The following is a 21568-nucleotide window of genomic DNA, read 5'->3' as shown; positions in this document are numbered from 1 at the left end:
TTTTGTCCATACAGGATAGCCCTGCTGTTAGTGGTAGCATGAAATGCAAGTTAACTATAAAAGCGGTTGAAAAAATGTATATGTATATGCGTTTTGTCAAAGTTGAAAGTGTCCAATTTTCGATTGTATACACCCGAAATATTTCGGTAGTATTCATAAGAATACATGCGTTTTATGGTGAAAACCAATGAACGGAAACAAACAAAACGATTCTCGTATCAATCACACAAAGCCACAAACTAAACCAAAACAAAACCAAAAACTTTTCAATGTAAAAAGATGAAAACTGTACGATTGCTGAAATGTATTTCGGCTATGCTTTGCCGAGTTGTTTCATTCACCACCCAAACAAAAATAATGTTTGGCAAACGTTTGCTGTGCATTATGGTCAATGACACAGTCAGGCACACACACACACATGTGATTGCTAACAACCATATAAGTTAGCATCAGCATACCACAGTGAATTTTATCAACCACCAAACGTTTTTGATTTATTCACGTGTGTTTAGTACTGTTCCGTTTTCTATCGCTCTTGTGGAGTAGAGTACTTTTCGCTTTTCGTTTTGTTCGCACTCACGAATGTAAACAAAACGAAACTAAACAGCGGGCTCGGCCAACGTGGGTTATGTTTCGTGTTGTATTGTTCCTATGGAAAATACGAAACGAAACGATTGCAAATGTTATTTAAAGTATTTTTACGTACGCTGGTTAAAACACTTTTATGGTGAAAACACTTTGGGTGTACGAGCGTTATTATGTACAGGTGTAATTAAAAAAATCTAATTGCATTCCCATGGAATTGCAAATAATTCGTATATGAAACGAATTACATACCAGCCAGTTTCGAATGTTGAAAATGTAATAATATTAATTTCAATCGGTATTTTCAATTTACAAGTTAATTTTATTAGTGTTCAATTGAAATGTTTCGAATTTTAACGGAAATTATACGAGTTACGTATGATAATGGTGTAGAGTTTTATCAGGATAAACTCTTATATTTCGATTTATGTATGTATGTTACGTAACATGTATAGATATCATGGTGGAATAAGAAGGTGTTACATCAAATCATACCAAACGTCAAATTTGGTCACAATAATGTATTATTGTGAATTGCTTGTTTACATTTTGATGTGTTTTTATTGACAATAATGAATTTTGGCAACTAGTATGAAAACCATCTGTTTTTGCCGCTGTACCCGTATTATTGTGCCATGATACAAATACAAATCGCTCCTGTTCAACAAAAGGATAGAAACAGAAAATTGTCTATTTTTCAGTAGAGCCAAAAAACAATTATTATATAATACCTGTAATAATACATCTAGGTGAAGCGATTAACATGTTAGTGAAAGCATACTCAACCTTACTTAATAAAATTAAATCTAAATTATCCAACTTTCTGTAATCTACATGTATTATACAAGATTAAACCAGAATTCATTTTAAATATTTACCTATCAGGTTAATTTCACAAAGGATTTTACAAAAGGAAAACTAATGTTAATTGAATATTTACTTTATTTTATCTTTATCTTATATTTTTATCGCCGCCTCTCTCTTTGCTACACAAAAAAATTCAATTGATTTTCTGAACTAAAAATGTGATTTTTATGAATTGGTTTGCCTTTCAATGAAAATACGTTGCGTTGCGGTCGCTCCTTACTCCACTGCTAAATGCTGAATTTACTGTTATTTCCTTACACCTATATTTTATGTTGATCCATAAACATAAAATAGAGAAGAAGCAAAAAGCGAAAGATGCAATGGCAATTGCAAAAATGTTGAATGTCAAGAGCATCAGCATACGCATAATCAAAAACACACGACCTCAATGACAGCTGAAGGTGAAACAGCAGCAATCAGATCAAGTGATAACAACAATACCGATCACAGCTTATGTTCTCTGAGAACCGAAGAAACTGGAAAAATGTCTGATGCGCCAAACAATCCAATTAGTATAGACAGCCGAACAAAGGGTGCCTGCTTAGCTCCACAGACGCACAGTGGGCCGACAGGTCCGCCAGCCGCAGATACTCAACAACCCCAAGAAGCCGAAGAGAACCAAACTACATCCACCGCCTCTCCAACAACTAGTCAACAGAATAACAGTACAGTTAGCAGTAGCAGTTGTAGTAATAAAGCAACCATACAAAGGCAAAAACGTCTGAGAACACCGGTCTGGGCGAGATCCATGTCGACAAATAAAACGTACATAAATTTATACATATAATTAAGTTATTTTGGTTAAATAGATAAATATTTTGGTCATTTACCTTATGTTTCGTTTTCTTTGTTATTATTATGAATTGTTTTCTCCTCCTCCAGCCACACTTACCGAAACCACAATGAAACACACCAAAATATAGCGCAACAAATAAAATCTTCCGACTTGTTCTTGTCTAAAAACTATTTCTCTTGTACTGGCTGATCTCTCTTTTTGTCTGTTATCTGTCTGTCCCTTGTCTTTCTTTCTTAAATGCTCTTTTGTAAATATTTCTCACTTTTAAAAGCAATTTGCATGCCTTTTAGCGATTTACATACATAAGTATTTTTATATGCATAACCATATTGATAGATGCGATTTTTTTTAAAAATAAAGTACTACTGACCGAATGCAAACTGCATGTGGAATGATAATTTTCCATTCAAATAAATATGTGTGTTCGTAGTAATTGTATACGTATATGTATGTATATGAACGTTTCCGATCTAAATAAATGGTCTGTTCCTTTACTTTTAAAAATGGTAAAAGTGGCAAAAGTTGAGTACTGCCTTCATATGAATTTTTCGGTATATGAAGTAAAGGAAAGCTTTTCGAGTTAAAAGTGGTAAAACTTGAAGATTCTTGAACGTAAAGGAACAGAGGAATTGTTTTCTGCGTCCGTGCTCTTTTTGTATTTGGAAAAAAGACTGCGACATCTTTTGTAGGGATCAACAAATTGTCTTGCATATAGAGACCTTTAAGCGAGTGCTTCTAAAATGTACCGAACGGAGTGCATTCTTCATAACTCCATGTGGACTGTATCGAAAGATGTTGTGAAATCATAACTCTGCATTGCACTACCTCCAAACTTTTTTGCTGGGATTGTATACACTGACCAACAAAACTGACAGTCATCGAGTTATATTTTGTTAATATCAAAGTCTAGCTGAATAATTACTTTGCTAATCTTTAAGTCCCGGTCCACACTAGAGTGAATTTCATTAAAAAATTTCATGAAATTAGGCGTTCATAGGTCGAATTCCCCACAACAGCAATGTCATGATTTTACTCTACTATGGAACTCTATAAAAATAGTTAAAAGTTGTAGATTCTTGCAGTTCTGGGATAGACCATTAATCAAAACTTCTAATTTTGATGCTTCAACGATAATTTTTTTGTACATTTGTTAGTATTATACACATGAATTATGACATATGTACACGTACTCAATTTTACGATGAATTTCTAAATAAAGCAGTAAAATTCTATATTGCCGTATATTTTTAAAGGCAAGTTAAATTTGCAAAAACATGTTTGGAAATTCATGTTCGATCAGCTGCACATATGCATCTACCTTGATTATTGTGATATGTTTGAAATCATGGCGGCATAAGAAGGTGTTACATCAATAACAGTAATTGTGCCATTTACCATACCAAACGTCAAATTTGATCACAATAATGCATTACTGTGAATTGCTTGTTTACACATAAAACAAATTCGTATTTTCAAAAAAAATATATTTAAATTACCATTGTTAATAAGATTTTACTTTTTAAATCGTCAAAATAATATACATTTTTAATTTGTTCACATCTCGATAGTATCAGTTTTCTTATGCATTTGATTTAAAGCTCTGGTTAACTAACTAGTGCTTTCTATTATGATAAACTATTATATCTCGATTTAAAATGTACAAGAGTATATTCTAAAAGATAAACAATATGCAGTAAACATGTCAATGAGGTCTAATGTAAACGTACCTTAACCTATTTAAAAACACGACCTTGTTGGTGATTATTTAACGCCGCTGATTGTTTACAATGTGGCTCAGGTATTCAGTCGTCAATGAATGCAAAAAATTTGGCGCGTACTTTGCTGTCATCGTTTGTTTATGTGTTGTATTTGCTGTTCGAAGTTGTTTGTGCAAAAAAAATTATTTAAAATAAAACAAAAAAACTTTATATGTAAAGTTGTTGCTACAAAGTGTTTGCCAAACAGCATGTCAAAAGTTAAGAACGATAAACAATCACCGAAAGAGAACTCCAAAACAGAAAACAGTGATAATGAGTCTGCTGTAAGTGTTAGGTCTTTTTCACAATTTCCAAGTCTCAACAATTCCATTTTTGTTTCGTTTAGGATGATACAGCCAGTATAGCAACAAGCACTACGTCTCGCAGCAAATCTCCTGGCTCTCGAGGTCGCAAGAGTCGTGGTCATAGTAAATCAAAAGTGAAAAGGCCGGCATACAAATATGAGTAAGTAATATTCGAAACATGTTGCTTTGCAAGTAATATTTATCTATTTTTTTTTTTCTTCCGTAGTTGTCATTTAAAAGAAGATCATGGACAGGCGATTTTCGGTGTAGCTTTCAACCATTTGTTGGGTAAAGATCAACCGATGGTTTTTGCCACAGCGGGTAGTAATCGTTGCAACATTTATGAATGCCCCCGTAAAGGAGGTTTAAAACTGATTATGTGCTATGCAGATCCAGATGTATGTTTTTTGGTTTAATATATTATTATGAACTAATTAATTTCCTTACCTTCAATTTCAGCCAGATGAAGTGTTTTATACATGCAGTTGGTCATACGATTTGAAAACATCTGCTCCCCTATTGGCCACGGCTGGTTATCGTGGTGTCATTCGAGTCATAGACATACATAAAAACGAATCGATAGGGAATTATGTGGGTCATGGACAGGCCATTAATGAGTTGAAATTTCATCCCCGGCAAGCGAATTTGTTACTTTCAGGCAGCAAAGATCATGCCATACGTTTATGGAATATACAGACGCACGTGTGTATAGCAATTTTTGGTGGAGTAGAGGGACATCGTGATGAAGTTCTTTCGATAGACTTTGATTTACGTGGAGAACGTATTATGTCAAGTGGTATGGACCATTCTTTGAAATTATGGCGCATTGATACCCCCGAGTTTAAAGAGAAAATTGAAATGTCTCGCACCTTCAATCCAAATAAATCTCAATTACCATTTCCCACTATAATGCAACACTTTCCTGAATTTTCCACAAGAGACATACATCGAAACTATGTTGACTGTGTTCAATGGTTCGGAGATTTTGTACTTTCAAAGTCTTGTGAAAATTCTATTGTTTGTTGGAAGCCGGGACAATTGCATCAAACTTTGTCACAACTGAAGCCGAATGATCCTTCATGCACAATCATTAGTGAATTTAATTATGATGAATGTGAAATATGGTTTGTACGTTTTGGATTTAATCCTTGGCATAAGATTGTAGCATTAGGAAATCAATATGGCAAAGTATACGTATGGGAACTCGACCCATCGGATCCAAAACACACACATTCCAGTACTTTGAATAATATCCGTTGTACGTCAATTGTGCGACAAGCTGCATTTTCTCGCGATGCTACAGTTTTGGTGTGGGTATGTGACGATGGCACAGTTTGGCGTTGGAATCGTCGGAATGCGGAAGTGCATACGCCATGATTTATTTGTCTTACCAAATTACAAATGTTTTATGCAAGTTATTTTTGAATACATGGAGGGAGAATAACGAAAATAAAAGCATACTCTTTTTTACAAATTTTAATAATGAAATTGTATGAATTGACTTACATTAAAAACCATTTGCATTGCTTTATGTCTCACGATGTTAGTCCTGTACTAAGGCAAGTGTAGAAGAAACAATGTGGAAATTCAAATTAATTTTGCAATTGTTCGTTATCAGAATATAATTAGAAATGTGCCGTAGTTTATATAGGCCATTTCCCTTCATCTTGCATATACCTACAAATTGTATTTATAAAAACCAAATTACATAGACTTGTGGTATTTAGTAAAAGTTCTTATAATGGTCGATTTAGAGTATTCAAAATATATTTACTTTTATTGCAACAATACAGCCAATGTTATATAGTCGCTTGTGCTGTATTTCTTACTAACTCGCTCGACTATAGAGGAACAGGAAGAAGCTGAAAAAATTGTTTTTTTTTTTAATTGAAAATGCGGAACAATGATTCGTGTTTCAAACTTTATAACTAAACATATATTTTTTTTAATTCAATTTATTTTCATAAATGGAAAACAAGCCCATATTGGACTTGTTTAAAGATTCACTAAACTCATTTAATTATTTGTTGCAAAATATAAAACACTTGTAATGAAGATGTATATGTGTGTGTATTTGCTTTTATATTTTTGTATTTCCCTATTATGTTGGCATATTTTACTACATTGTACGTTTGTATTTGTACTTGTTCCCTTTAATATTCTAGTAGATGTTCTTCAGCGTCCTCCACTACGTTATCCTACTCCAGGTCCTCTTTGAGTGTTACCAAGACGAATAGACGTAGCCGGCACATCGTATCTGTACAACACCAACAACACGAATCCAATAACAACAATAACGACAGACCCAACTATACCAATAATAATAATCTGGGGTTGGTTACTTTTAAAGTATTCTCCTTGTTTGGTCAACCATCCGATAGCTCTGAGACGTGTGTATACATATATAGTCGTTCATATAGATGTAGTGTATTTGTTGTATTCATTGTTGTTGTATATTTTATGTAATAGAAAAACTAATCAAAAGATTTCATCTGATCGCTGTGTATTGCACCCGAAGACAAATAAATAAAATCAAAATTGTCTTAAACTTTATAAATGCTATGTGTTAGTATTGTGTGGCCGGCTAGTGGATGTTTCCACACTGATAGGACAGGTATCTAAAAGGATGTTTAAACAAAATGTATGCATGTCCATATTTTCCTTGCGGCAATTGTCAGTTAGAAGAAGAGGGAGGTGAGGCATGTGGTAACCCTTAACTCCTCAACACCCTCTCTCACCGACAAACTGACAATTGGAGAATTGCCTAATGTAAATATCGACTATTTGCACTAATATTAAAATTAAAACATTAATAAAAGTCATTATACCTAACCCAAAACTAGTTTAAATATATTTAACGAAATTGAAATAATTGTGGGACAGCGGTCATAAGTCCATCGGGGGTCTCCACCGCTCTTTTAGGATTTTACTGCGGAACAGGAAATTATTAACGCTTAGCCAGTCTTAAGGTCCAACGGTCCAAGCCCGACCATTCATAAATAATATTTATTATAGGTTAAAGAAGGTTCGATACGCGTAGCGTATTTTGTATGAGAACTTTCAAAAACTCGAAAAGTTGTTTGACAGTTCAGTTGTCCTAACTGCTGCTCTAGTTGTTACGATTAGAATTGCAGTCGGGTTTTCATGGATAGTATTGCGTACACAAAATAACTTTCCCGTTTCACTGTTAACGGTGTTCATACTGCATTGCAATGTTATTTGTTTAAAGAATACCTACAAATCAAAGAATAAATTCAAGCTAATTGTTAATACTTCTGTTAATTTTCAACATTATCAAACTGATAAAACTTCGTAGACAGGCGTCAATTAAAGAAGACTATATAAACAATGACTGTAGCAATCAATTATTAAAAAAAAAAAACAATTATTCGGATCACTATACGTATGTATGTACATATGTATGTATATGCAAAAATCAATTTCACCTTATTTCGTAGTATTCAAAAATGACTACATATTACTGGAAGACATAAACAAGTTTAAACCTACTTCGGAACAGGGGAGGGGTGTCTCCCAAACCTCATATCTTTTGTATTGACTTTATCAATCGAACAACAGAAATATACAAATTTTACAAAAAAAAATAAAATAAAAAATATTAGATATAATGCATTGCATATGAATAAACCAAAGGGAACAACGTATTCAAAAATTCTAATATTTGTTATGGCAAACGAATAATTTAGTGACTTTTAAATCATTGACAGTGATCGCGCATGGAACGAAGCAACGAATCGAAATACAAAGGGCACTACGCGGTTTTGATATTCCTTGATGTCAAAATAAGTTTAGAATTGAAATGTTGCTGCGAATACCGACGTCGTCGTCGCTGCCATATGAAAGTAATAACCTGTACGTAAGTTGTACCATGAGTTCGCGTTAATTTATAACTAGATCAGTTTGTGAAAAAGAAACAGAGGAAACAATATACAGTGATCGGTTACATGTTATTGATATTGAAAATATATATGTAGTGCGATTTCCTAATTCATTTTTTCAGTTACAGAAAAAAATCGGTAAATTTAAAATGCAAAATTATGAATGAAAATTTCAAATAAAAGTTGACAACAGTGTTGCTATCGGTAGAACTTTACGCCTGCTTTTTATTCGTCGCTACTACCCCGGTTGCACTTATCAGGATTAACCCAGTGAGTTTGGGTTTCAAATGTCAATTCCATAGCGCAAACGTCAAATAAATCCTCATGAAGTGGGTTAACCCGGCAAAAACTCTAGTGTAACCGTACTATTATTTACCGAAAAACATCGGTAATCGAAATTATAAGCATTTTAATTTTACCGACAATTGTAGGCAACTCAAAACATGAGTTAGAGAATCGCACTATTGGTGTTCATAAGTCGCGGTCCACACTAGAGTAATTTCATTGAAAAAATTGCATGAAATTATGTGTCATAAAATTGCTGTAGTGGGGAATCCGATTTAAGAACACCTAATTTCATGAAACTTTGTAATGAAATTCAAGTTAGTGTGGACCGGGACTAAATATTCGTTTATAGGTAAATCTTAAACTTAATGGATTTTTCTGTAACACGATTCGAATTTGTTCGATTTACTACCAAACTCCTGTTATTGTAGAAAACCTTTGTTTGATTGAAACCCAAAATAAATCAAATAGTTTGCAAAAAAACAAGGTTTGGTAGTAGTTCAAGCGAATTTGAATTCGAATCGTCTTAGTGAAGCAGGTCCATTGGCATTCTTATTACTTCCATGTTAACAATATACATACATATGTATGTCAAATAATTTACACACATGAAAATATCAACTGTAAAAAATAAGTTTCAGCAAATGCACAGTTGCAGAACCTACAAGAAGCTATTTTTTTGCAGTACTGGAACAGACCATATAATTATGTATCGTTAGGTCAAATTTGTACAAACTTTTACAAAATGTTGTTCGATAACAAACTTGTTCAGTAAAAGAGAAATGAGAAGTAGTTGCTAGTACTTGCAAATAATTTTTACTTGCGAAGTTATCGAACAGGCATATTATATAATTATGTAGTCAAGGCGAATTTAAGGTGATCCAAAAGTCGAATTTAGTCCGTTGTCTTCATTTTCTGTCAACATTTTTTGCGCGAACTATTCACAAAAGGTAGAAGAAAACGGTAAAATGTTCTTCGCAGAGCTTAAAAAAATATTTTTGATTAAAAATATGTTTTGACAACAAATGAAGACATCAGTTGGTATTATGCTTGTCCCTGTACTCAATAATATGCCTGTCAATGTACTCGGTAATTTGTAATAATTATGCCTGTCTGCGTACTCGATAATTTGTAATAATAGCTGTGTCTTTTTACGTGATAATTAGTAATAATTATTACTAATGTTGCAGATTTTGACAGTTGTATAAAGGAAAAGTTGCTGAAAAAAATGTTTCAGCAACATTTAGTAAGTAAAAAGACACCCCTAATATGCCTGTCTGCGTACTCGATAATTTGTAATAATTATTACAAATGTTTCGAATTTTGACAGTTGTATAAAGGAAAAGTTGCTGAAAAAATTGTTTCAGCAACATTTAGTAAGTAAAAAGACACACCAAATTATTACAAATGTTTCTAATTTTGACAGTTGTATGAAGGAAAAGTTGCTGAAAAAAGTGTTTCAGCAACATTTAGTAAGTGCGAAGACAAACCTATTGTATCACCTTATTTCTTGCACCAAACCCCGACAGTACATCATATATTCAGTGGTGATTAGCCATGTGTAACACACAGTGGTGCCGTACGAAGTTGGACGCGCCATTCTTATTATGTCAAGGGGTATGAGGTTATGTGTTTGCGATGTTGCCTATTACCATTATTCGTTTCAAGAAACCCGCTTGTGTACCAAGACTCAATGGTGGGGAGGTTTAAATAGCATAGCGCTTTATAGAAACGATAGGGTATTTCGTTTTCGGACTGGCGCTTGTATGTTTATGTATGTGCAGGGTGTAAATTATGTTTTACATAGCTATATACGATTGTTTTAAGCTATAAACTCTAAGGAATTACAAATAAATTGTATGCCTGACTTAATTATTTTCCATTTAGTCTGTCGAAAAATTCGGTTATTTTTTTTGGTAATAATCAATCATCGTTTTTGGTTTTCTTGCTACTCTTTTCATTAGTCCTTGAAATGAGACATCACAAATGAATAGCAATACACAAACATTTGTTGATGATTCGTCGTTCACTCATCATTTGTCTTATTTAAGGGCAAACCATTCATAGCCAAATCTACATCAATACTCGTACATACAGTGTCCCACAAACTTCAACATATTTTCATTCTAACCCCCTGTTTATGTATGTCGACCGAAAGGTTTCTTGCGCTTCCCAAGTGGAAAAAAATCGTTTCCCAGCTAACATTTTTTCCGAATTCTTTGCGAATTCGGTCAGAATCTCTGCACAAGTTGCCGATTCTGATGTCGAATTCGGTACAAAATCGGTACGAAATCGTTCCGAATTCGGAAAAATTCTGGAAAATTCGGTGGAAAATTTAGATTTTTTGAAGAAAATCGGTCCGAATTCGGGAAGAAATTCTGGAAAAATTTGAAGAAAAGTTTAGATTTTCTGAAAAAAATCGAAAGAAATTCTTGGGCGCTGACGCCTTTGATACTGACACACAAGACAGAACAAATATCCCCACTCAGAGACAATTTTCTTTTAATGCACTATTTATGGATGATTCTAATTTCAAACGTCCTAATGATTTTCCCTGTTGTTATCATTTTGTGATTAATAGTAGGAGATTGTGCACGAATATGTTGAACCAACAACACTAGCCTGAATTATTATATGTTGCTTTTATATTAAAACAATTCAAAAACTGTATATGCGAATTTTATAAAAAATCACTTTGTTTTTCGACAACAATCGAACAAAAAAAAATCCCTTAGAAAATCGATTAGAAATCGGAACGAATTCGGAATGAGATTCTTAAGGTTCTTCAGAAAATTTGCAGAGATTCTAAAAAAAGTTTTAGAAATCGGTACAATTTCTAGAAAAATATTAGAGAAATCGACAAATATTTAAAAAATATTCAGAAAATTTCGGAAAAAAAGTCGGAAATCAGAGCCCTCGGAAAAAATGTTAGCTGGGTTTCTGTTCATCTAAACACCTTCGAAACGAAAATCTATGCGACCGACAAGCCACACGAAATAACACGTAACGTACACTTTTCCATGTAAATTTGGGTTTATGTATTTCGAAAGAACTGTCTTTTGTAGAAAGAGAATGTCAAAATCACTCACTTGCTTTGTAGCTGTCGAGTAGAACGTAAACTCGCGAATAACACCGAAAATCTGAAATCAAATTTATGCAACACATTTATGCAACATTTTATAGATACGTTTTACATACCGACACATTTTATTTTCTCAAACAAAACAAATCACACATCCCTGCTGGCATTTGGAAGAATGTAACTCAAAAACCAGTAAGGAAAGGATCAAAGTCGGGCGGGGCCGACTATATGATACCCTACACCACTGTGAATATGTAAAATATAAATCGGAGCTATATCCAGATCTATACCGATTTTGATATAATTTGGCACATTTATTTCCAGACCGAATTCAGTCACACATTCCAAATATCATTGAAATCCGACTTATATAGCGTGTTTGGAGCAGCAAATACGCGAAATCGGCCGAAAATATATAGCATTTCCAAATTAAATGAAACCTTTTCCAAATTGAATGAAACTTTTTCCAAATTGAATGAAACCTTTTCCAAATTAAATGAAACCTTTTCCAAATCAAATGAAACCTTTTCCAAATCAAATGAAACCTTTTCCAAATTGAATGAAACCTTTATTTTTATTGAAAGAAAAAAGTCAGAATATTTTGAAACTAGAAAGAAATAAAAAATTATATGGGTTTTCAACGATTTTTTACTTAAATTCTAATCTTAAGTAATGATATAAAAGTGTAACCCCCTGCATGTTTTGCTTCCTTGAACTTAAACATTTCATAATTTTTGGGCATCAATTAAGGTTATAGCGAAATAATCCTAAAGAGAGAATTTAGGTTTATAAAATTCGATTGTTTAAGTCTGGAGTTTCCCCCATTGGCTTAACTTCATCACTTTCCTCTTTGCAGAGAAAAATGTTTACAAAACGCACTGACAGCTTGCAAAATTTACTGATCGCTACCAATATCATGATTTCATCCCGGCGAAGGGAATTATCAATTGGCTTTTCAGTTTTTGAAATGATGATTTTTTAGTGAAAACCTGAACTCTTTAAGCATCGAGTATTCTCATGTTAATGAGAATGATGCTCACTTTTCGGCTTTCCCAAAAAAAAACACCAGAACAAAATATTTGCAAGCTGTCCTAATAACACTGTGACACAAAATGGAGGTGAAAATCTGGGGCAGAGATAATTCCTTTTGGGGATGAAAGCCCTTGGTGAATATATTAAGAATACCGAAGGACAGATCCGCCGTGAGTAGAAGTTCCGAGTTATGGCCTGATTAAATTTCTGCTGAAGACCACGTAAGGCATCTGAAATTAACGTTATATCTTTGTTTACTGTCGTTTTAGCTTATTTATGAGATTACTTGTTTTTACTCAAATCGAATGAGGATTATTTTCGTAGAACATTTCGGCATTCTAACTCGCTTTCTTCAATGTCCTTTTCGTCCCTTATTTTTCAGCTTCGAAAAGTTCTTCAAAAATTTTGCTCAGAAAATTTTAGGTACGACCATCATTGACAACTAATCGATCTTGTCGCGTCTTCACCAAAAACTTAATCAGGCCATAACTCGGAAGTTCGACTCACTCCTTCGGGATTCTTAATATACTCACCAAGGGCTTTCATCCCCAAAAAGGAATTATCTCTGCCCCAAATTTTGGTTCACAGTTTAATAACAGGTTTGCTGTTTGGGGAATTCTCAATGGACATGGTCCTTACGAGTACATAAATGGAGCAGTCCTTGATTGAGCTGTTCGATAGCAGTTGATTCAGCTGTTCGATACGATGCTCAAGCACGTCAACGGTATTACGATCTATTTTTGAAAGTTTTTTTAGCATAATTTTTATGCAAAAACTTAATAAGTAAACGAATACACATAATGATAGAATTAAGACGGTGTAATTTGAAATTTTGAATGCCATATTCAGCAATGTTGAACACAATAGTAAAGGTATTTTCAAAAATAGAATTGTGAACCAGAGTGATACTACGCGATCAGACAGTAGATCGTAATATTGTTGACGTGATTGAGCATAGTAACCAATAGCTCAATAAACAGGACTGCTCCAATTATGTAATGAGTATGTCCATTGAAAATTTCACAAGCAGCAAATAGTGAACCACTTCATTAGGTAATACAATTAGCCCCTGTTATTATTAGCAATTTTTTAACCCTTAATTCTGTCTTTAGCATTATTTCGCTATAACTTAAATTGATGTCCAAAAATTGTAAAATGTTTAAGTTCAAGGAAGCAAAATATGCAGCGAGTTACACTTTTATGTCATTACTTAAGATTAGAATTTAAGTAAAAAATTGTTGAAAACCGACATAATTTTTTATTTCTTTCTTTTTTCAAAATATTCTGGCTTTTTTCTTTCAATAAAAATAAAGGTTTCATTCAATTTGGAAAAGGTTTCATTTGATTTGGAAAAGGTTTCATTTCATTTGGAAAAGGTTTCATTTGATTTGGAAAAGGTTTCATTTGATTTGGAAAAGGTTTCATTTAATTTGGAAAAGGTTTAATTTAATTTGGAAAAAGTTTCATTCAATTTGGAAAAGGTTTCATTTAATTTGGAAAAGGTTTCATTTAATTTGGAAATGCTATACATGGGTGCTATATCCAAATCTGAACCGATTTCGATATAATTTGGCACATTTATTTCTAGACTGAATTCAGTCACACATTCCAAGTTTCATCGAAATCGGACATATATAGCGTGTTTGGTACAGAAAATACGTGAAATCGGCCGAAAATATATATGGAAGCTATATCCACATCTGAACCGATTTCTATATAATTTGGCACACTTATTTCTATACCAAATTCAGTCAAACATTCCAAATTTCATTAAAATCGAACGTATATAGCGTGATTGGTACATCGCATACGTGAAATCGGCCGGAAATATACATGGGTGCTATATCCAAATCTGAACCGATTTCGATATAATTTGGCACATTTATTTTTAGACCAAATTCAGTCACACATTCCAAATTTCATCGAAATCGGAAATATATAGCGTGTTTGGTACAGAAAATACGTGAAATCGGCCGAAAATATATATGGAAGCTATATCCAAATCTGAACCGATTTCTATATAATTTGGCACACTTATTTCTATACCAAATTCAGTCAGACATTCCAAATTTCATTAAAATCGGACGTATATAGCGTGATTGGTACATCGAATACGTGAAATCGGGCGAACATATATATGGGAGCTATATCCAAATCTGAACCGATTTCGATATAATTTGGCACATTTATTTTTAGACCAAATTCAGTCACACATTCCAAATTTCATCGAAATCGGACATATATAGCGTGTGTGTTACAGAAAATACGTGAAATCGGCCGAAAATATATATGGGAGCTATACCAAAACTTGGACCGATATAGCCCATCTTCGAACTTGATCTTCCGACGGCTAACAAAATGGTATTCCCCAATTTTCAGCGAAATCGGTCAACAAATGCGACCTGTATGTTGCGAACGGACGGACGGACGGACGGACGGACGGACGGACATGCATAAATCGACTCAGAAAGTGATTCTATGTATATCCCTAGAAGGAACTATGGGTCTATCTCGCTTCCTTTTGTATGTTACATACAAATGCACTAACACATAATACCCCTTACCACATAGTGGTGTAGGGTATAATCACATTCCGGAGCCTTTAAGAGTCCTTTTGGTGATCATAAACTGATTAAGTCGCTTGTATGATCAGAAAGGGACTCGAAAGTTACTCCCTGTAATGATTAAAAAGAGTTCAATTTAAAATGCGACAACAAATGTATAGCAATCACAAATAAATCTTTGAGGAGTTTAAAATGTGAATATTTTTATCGTATTTATTGTCACATTTTAATCATCTGAATTAATTTTGATTTAATCCAAAAATGATCATGCAGGTGTTTGAAGAGTGATTAGAATTATGTATCTCCTGATCATATTTTGAACAGCAAGGTGATTAAACACTGATTGTTTTCTTTAGTTTTTTTTTTTTCAAACATAACGGTTTTGGTTGTATATAATTCTCATATACACTTTCTACATAACTTTGATATAAATATCACGTATAATATTATGAATATTGGCAAAGACAACACATGTCCAGGTTTTGCGAAGTGAAATGAAGAAAGTGAGTGAAGAAACAGTATACTAAAGGGATAATTAGATGAACGCAATATACCAATAATAGTAGAACTTTTTAATTATGTATATGGCACTGGTCAATACCCACATGACTGGTTACTATCGACCTTTGTAGCAATACCAAAGAAGACTAATGCAAGGAAATGCAGTGAGTACAGACTCATTAGCCTTATGTGCCACATTCTAAAAATATTTCTGAGAATAATACACACAAGAATATATCCTGCATGTGAAAAAGCTATGGGAGACTCACAGTTTGGGTTCCAAGAAGGCATGAGAACGAGAGAAACTTTGCTGTCCATGCTGATTCTGGCGCAGAAATGCAGAGATGTCCAAAACGATTCTTTCCTCTGCTTCATAGATTACGAAAAGGCGTTTGACACCGTTCAGCACTATAAGTTAGTCAAAATATTGAAGGACATTGGAGTTGGGGAAAAAGAAATAAGATTCATAAAAAACTTGTACTGGAATCAAAAAGCTCGGATGGAGATAAATAGTGAACCAACAGATGTAATTGAAATATCAAGAGGAGTGTGACATGGATGCATATTGTCCCCTTTGCTGTTCAACATTTATTCCCAGAAAATATTTAAGGAAGCCATCGAAAGTGAACGAATAGAAATAAAAGTACATGGTCTAATAATCAACAACATACGCTATGCAGATGACACTGCAATAATAGCTGCCAGTATATCTGGTATACAAAAGGTGGTAGACAATGTTTCTTGTGTGAGCGAAATGTATGGCCTAAAAATAAACATTAAAGAAACCAAATACAGTTGAACCTCGATTATCCGTGAATCGATTAACCGGGAACCTCCATTACCCGTGATAGAAAAGAAATGTTGGACATTTTTCAATTTTTTCTATTTTTCGTTATATACTTCATTACCCAGGAGTAAAAACACACTTTCCAATTTATTTGATTAAGGAAACAAAGATAAACAAACGAAAACTGGAAATTCTCCCGTATTACACAATTTGTGTATTTATGGTATCACAAAACCCATGGGACAAAGTCAATTCAGATGAATCTGATAATGATGGTATTATGTTTCCTTCTAAAATTTGGTTGATTACCGTAACAAATTTAATAAAAATTGCTGATTTTCATATTATTGGACAATATTATACCATTTTTGCTTTAAAATATGTTCAAAAAGTACATAAAAGCATTGCCTCCATTATCCGGGAAAATCGATTATCCGTAATGCCTCCGGTCCCGACCATCACGGATAATCGAGGTCGAGGTGGGACATCTCATGAGAAATGACAAATATAAGTTTCTGCAAACCATTATAAAAGGTAAAATAGAAGGAAAACAGGAAGAGGTAGAAGATAACTGAACTGGCTGAAAAATATCCAAGACTGGACAGGTTGCCAAGATGAAAGAAGTGAGATTTCGGCTGCAAGAAATAGAGTGCTGTTTATGCCTGAATAATCATTATAATATAAATGTTTATAATTCTATTGAATGATCGCTTATATCCGGTTAACTGATTTGCAAATACAGAAAAAGAAGATACTATAAACACCAGTCAATTTGGTAAAACTGTCTCGTTTAGCAACGTTATCCATTTAAAATAAATGACATGAATTCTATTACTAGACCTACGAAAACAGCCGCGAGACACTGTACGTACATGGATGGATTGAGGTATCAATACCTACAGAAATCCATTACAATCCACCTCACTCTCCATTGCAAACAATAGCGATAACATGCTTGTGTCCATTGTCTTGACCTACAAATGGTAATTCAAATCGCTAGTATGATTGGAGTAAGGGAAGTTATTTCACAATAAACAAATAAAATTTCGCATTTTATTATACTTTTGTTAGATAGTCAGTCATTTATATTATACCACCGTTATTGTGTTTGTTCAGGAGGAATAACCTAATTCGCAAAAGTCCTGACATTGCAAGTACAATTGTGCCACGCAAAGTATATTAAATATTGAAACATATACAGAGGTATACATATATGTACATGCATACCCCGCCAGCATTTGGAAGTGAGTTTCTCACTCCCTCGCCTAGGAAGTCACTCCGGAGACACGCCAAGGAAGATCTTTGGTGAATTACACAAGCAATTTCTATAGCCTTATTGTGATTACCTTTTATCGCGTATGCCGATACTTCGGAGTAACTTCCAAGGCGATTGTTTACATATATTTAATGATTCAACACATTTGGACAAACATAGAACATTTTTCTATCTGATGATTACATGAGATGGTGATGCAGTGGTAAGCATACCCGCTTTGCACTCTGAATGTACGGGTTTGCTTCCCAAGTCAGGCAACAAAACATCACATTTTTAAAATGACAAAATTAATGTAGGCAGAAATTCCAAAGAATAATTTCTCAAAAAGAGCGTACTTAAAAAAATAAATAGAAAAAAAATATTTTTTTAATTCCAAGAACTATCGCGGAAATGATCTTCTAGAAGTCTCGCTGGAGTGACTTGCAAGACGACACGCTGGCGTGGTTCATTTCTTAAAAATGAAGGTCACTTCAGGGTGACTTCTGGGACTATCGCCGCGACTGTTTTCATCGCCCTGGGCGACACGCCTAAGTCACTTCCGAGATAGTTTTTGCTTGCAGGGTATATAGCGATAAACATATCGTCTGCTCCGTCGGAAAAGGTCGTAAGTCCACTTTTTTTGGAAATCGCGTTTTTGTTACAAGATGATAGTACAATTCAAAACACGTCGTATGATACAAAGAAAATGGTAGTATGTCGCGTTTTTCTATATGTTTTGCCCTTGTCGGAAAAGGTCGTAAGTCCACAAAACGTACAGATTTGAGTACGAAAAGGTCGTAAGTCCACATGAGAATGTATACTTTAAAAGAATACTACAGCTAATGTAGTTCAGATATAATCTTTAACGTCATCCATGGTTGGGGTACAATGTAAAGAACTAGCCTACACCTTTGGATGATAATCGGATGATTTTTGGCGGAGCCTGTGGACCAAACTTTTGAACAAAAATGTGATAATTTCTATATTGCAGCGAAAATTTACATTTGTAATCAATTTTCCCCTATAAGCGAACTGATTATTAAAGATGGACTTCTGGCCTTTTCATTGACACAAATTGGGATGCTGTATGTGTTCAAATACCTCATATAAAAAAATCAAAATGTTTACTGTTTTTACTGTCGTATATCTTACTTAACTTTATCAACTGGTAATTTGTGGTTTCTCTGGGGACATTTATTCACATAACGAGATTAGTTTGTATTCTGAATTCAATAAAGTAATACCTTCTAAGTGCAATGTTTATATTATTAAATGATTCTAAAATAATAATTGATTGAAATGTTATTAAACAAAGAAGACATCATGGTTCTTGCTAACAAAGAGCAGTATGAATTTGGAATGGATTTATAGTTCCCTATGGTTATCACGGTGATTCTGAAAGCTCTGATGATAAACTTCCTAAACGCAGGAAGACATTACATGGTGAAGATTCTACATGGTTTGCAGACAAAAACAAAAAATGCAGTGAGTTGGGGCAGATATACTTGGGAAGACAAAAAAGGACACTATTTGGGATTACAATGTAGCTAAGAAACCAAGTACATTAACGGAATTAATCATGAAATACAAGATCGTAAGTACAACGTGTCGTGTTTTATATTAAATATTAGCCGAACCGGTCCACGTTGCTGGCCATTGAAACAGTTTATGTTACGTTTTCTTATGTCAATTAAATTTTTTTGCATCGCAAATTAGTTGGGATATGCAAGTGAATATCAATAACAAGTAAGAACGTCGTTAAATTCGGCCAGGCCGAACTTATTATACCCTCCACCATGAGTTGTAGTGAATATTAGTTCAATTAGTTTCCTTTTGTTTATGAAGTAGACTAAATACCAAATTTCAGCAATTTCGGTAAAACAATGTGGCTAACCTTTAAAATACCGAAATTCGGGAGGCACCGTTCTATGGGGCTATATGAAGGCGTGGACCTATATAGAAAAATTTATGGGAGAAAGTTTTATACCCGAAACGAAGCATAAACACCAAATTTCAGCCATTTCGGAGGAATATTGAGGCCACACCTTCAAAATACCGGAAATCGGGAGGTACCGTTCTATGGGGGCTATATGAAGGCGGCAATACCAAACAACCTAGAAGTAATAGAAACTTCTATACCGAATCACGAAGATCTATCTTAAAAATTGCGAGCTGTATCTTAATTTCAAAAGACGGACAGACGGTTTAAACCGGCTTAGAATTTTACTCTGGTCGGGACTTATTGCTAAAATATGTACCCAGGATGGGGAAACGGAATCGTTCGTAAGTTTTATATATAGCGCATTTAAAATATGGGGCAAATGTGTAACCCGCTCCTCCGAAATTCAACAAAATATATAGCCTACTTCCACCAAGGGACATCCCTGTGCATAATCTAAAAATTACGTGGAATAAGTACCTAGGGTCGGAGATTCAACAACCGTTGCCTCGCAAATTAATTTTCTGACCGATACTTTCATAACTTTTGCAAAAAAGCGTTTTTTAAAAGATAGGGCCTGCCCCCTCCGAAATTCAAAAATATAAAGCCTATTTTCACCTCGGTTGTTCCTTGTACATTCTCTGAAATTTTCAAAAAAACATCGGTTTAGCGTTTTTGAGTCTATGCGGAACAAATATACACACATTGTCTTTTATATATAAAATTTCACCCAAAAGTGTTGGTCCATTAAACCCGCTAATAATTATCTCATCACCATGTTAAATTGCAAGCTTATTCTTTGTCTTAAACTCAATTCATTCTTAAAAATTCGCGCCGATCGGAATATTACTGCGATCTACAGGACAGCTGCAAAGTCGGGTAAAAATTGTGGGTTTGGTCCATTTCACACCTTTCGATCATAACTAACATCTAATGGGGTCACTTCTGGTCGGAAACCGATCTCTCCACAGAATTTCGTGATGATCGATCCAAAATTGAGGCCTGGAGTTTTATTACAATTGTTAATGGATGGACGGACACACATAGCTAGATCGCTTTATCTCGTCAAGATATGAAAAAGTGGCAAGGGGAGGGGGTCTACGACGAATATTTCGCGATGTTACACGAATATTGAACAAAACAAACTTATAATACCCTTTCCACATTGTTTTGTAAAGTATAAATATTTTATTTTAAAAACGTCCGTAAATTGTAGGAAAAGGTCGTAAGTCCCTACAAAAATACAAAACTGTACAAGGAAAAGGTCGTAAGTCCAAAGACATCAAATTATCTCCCAAACGCGACGGAATTTTATCAAACAAAGTACAGGTATTGAAGCGGAACAAATAAACGAAAAATACTGCCTTTACCACCATAATAAAATCTTTAATACAGAAAGCGCTGGAATGCTTTTTCTTCCTCCTGAAAAATTTATTGAAAGGGACTTACGACCTTTTCCGACGGAGCAGACGATATACATAAATAAATTTGTTAGAAAATAAAGTGTCTAATCCCTGCCAGCATTTGGAAGTGAGTTTCTCACTCCCTCGCCTAGAAAGTCACTCCGGAGACACCCCAAGGAAGATCTTTGGTGAATTACACAAGCAATTTCTATAGCTTTATTGTGATTACCTTTTATCGCGTATGCCGACACTTCGGAGTGACTTCCAAAGCGATTGTTTACATATATTTAATGATTCAACACATTTGAACAAATATAGAACATTTTTCTATCTGATGATTACATGAGACGGTGGTCCAGTGGTAAGCATACCCGCTTTGCACTCTGAAGGTACGTACGGGTTCGCTTCCGAAGTCAGGCAACAAAACATCACATTTTTAAAATGACAAAATTAATGTAGGCAGAAATTCCAAAGAATAATTTCTCTAAAAGAGCGTACCTAAAAAAAATAA

The 21568-nt window shown here is 34.2% G+C and overlaps 2 protein-coding genes across 12 annotated transcripts in view; both read left to right on the top strand.

The window, feature by feature from the left end:
- Pde1c (Phosphodiesterase 1c) overlaps positions 1–21568 on the top strand; it is a 344920-nt gene that overhangs the window by 302790 nt on the left and 20562 nt on the right. For 4 of the 11 annotated variants that reach the window (XM_073964937.1, XM_073964936.1, XM_073964935.1 and 1 more), the window contains exon 6: positions 1747–2217. The exons of 5 other annotated variants lie outside the window; for them this stretch is intronic. In XM_073964937.1, the coding sequence (XP_073821038.1) occupies positions 1747–2217 (471 nt within the window). Of the gene's footprint in view, positions 1–1746; positions 2218–6475; positions 6644–21568 lie in introns of all 11 variants that reach the window. 2 more of the 11 variants (XM_073964939.1, XM_073964938.1) reach the window with 2 other exon arrangements.
- Positions 4067–5798, top strand: LOC141392029 (polycomb protein esc). Its single transcript, XM_073964947.1, has 4 exons — positions 4067–4289; positions 4352–4470; positions 4537–4708; positions 4770–5798. Exons 1-4 carry the CDS (start codon positions 4107–4109, stop codon positions 5685–5687), a joined length of 1392 nt encoding a protein of 463 aa, XP_073821048.1. The 5' UTR covers positions 4067–4106; the 3' UTR covers positions 5688–5798.

The sequence above is a fragment of the Musca autumnalis genome, unplaced genomic scaffold (assembly GCF_047663935.1).
Source record: "Musca autumnalis isolate F117 unplaced genomic scaffold, ASM4766393v1 scaffold_2, whole genome shotgun sequence".
NCBI classification, from domain to species: Eukaryota; Metazoa; Arthropoda; class Insecta; order Diptera; family Muscidae; genus Musca; species Musca autumnalis.
Note: the sequence above shows the minus strand (reverse complement) of the source record. Positions and strands in the feature narration are given on the sequence as shown.

What these genes read in the sequence shown, in the direction of transcription:
- LOC141392029 (XM_073964947.1), top strand. Translation starts at nt 4,107, where the DNA reads ATGTGTTGTATTTGCTGTTCGAAGTTGTTTGTGCAAAAAAAATTATTT. An exon ending in ACAGTGATAATGAGTCTGCT is followed by an intron (nt 4,290 to 4,351) that starts GTAAGTGTTAGG and finishes TGTTTCGTTTAG; the next exon opens with GATGATACAGCCAGTATAGC. An exon ending in AGGCCGGCATACAAATATGA is followed by an intron (nt 4,471 to 4,536) that starts GTAAGTAATATT and finishes TTTCTTCCGTAG; the next exon opens with TTGTCATTTAAAAGAAGATC.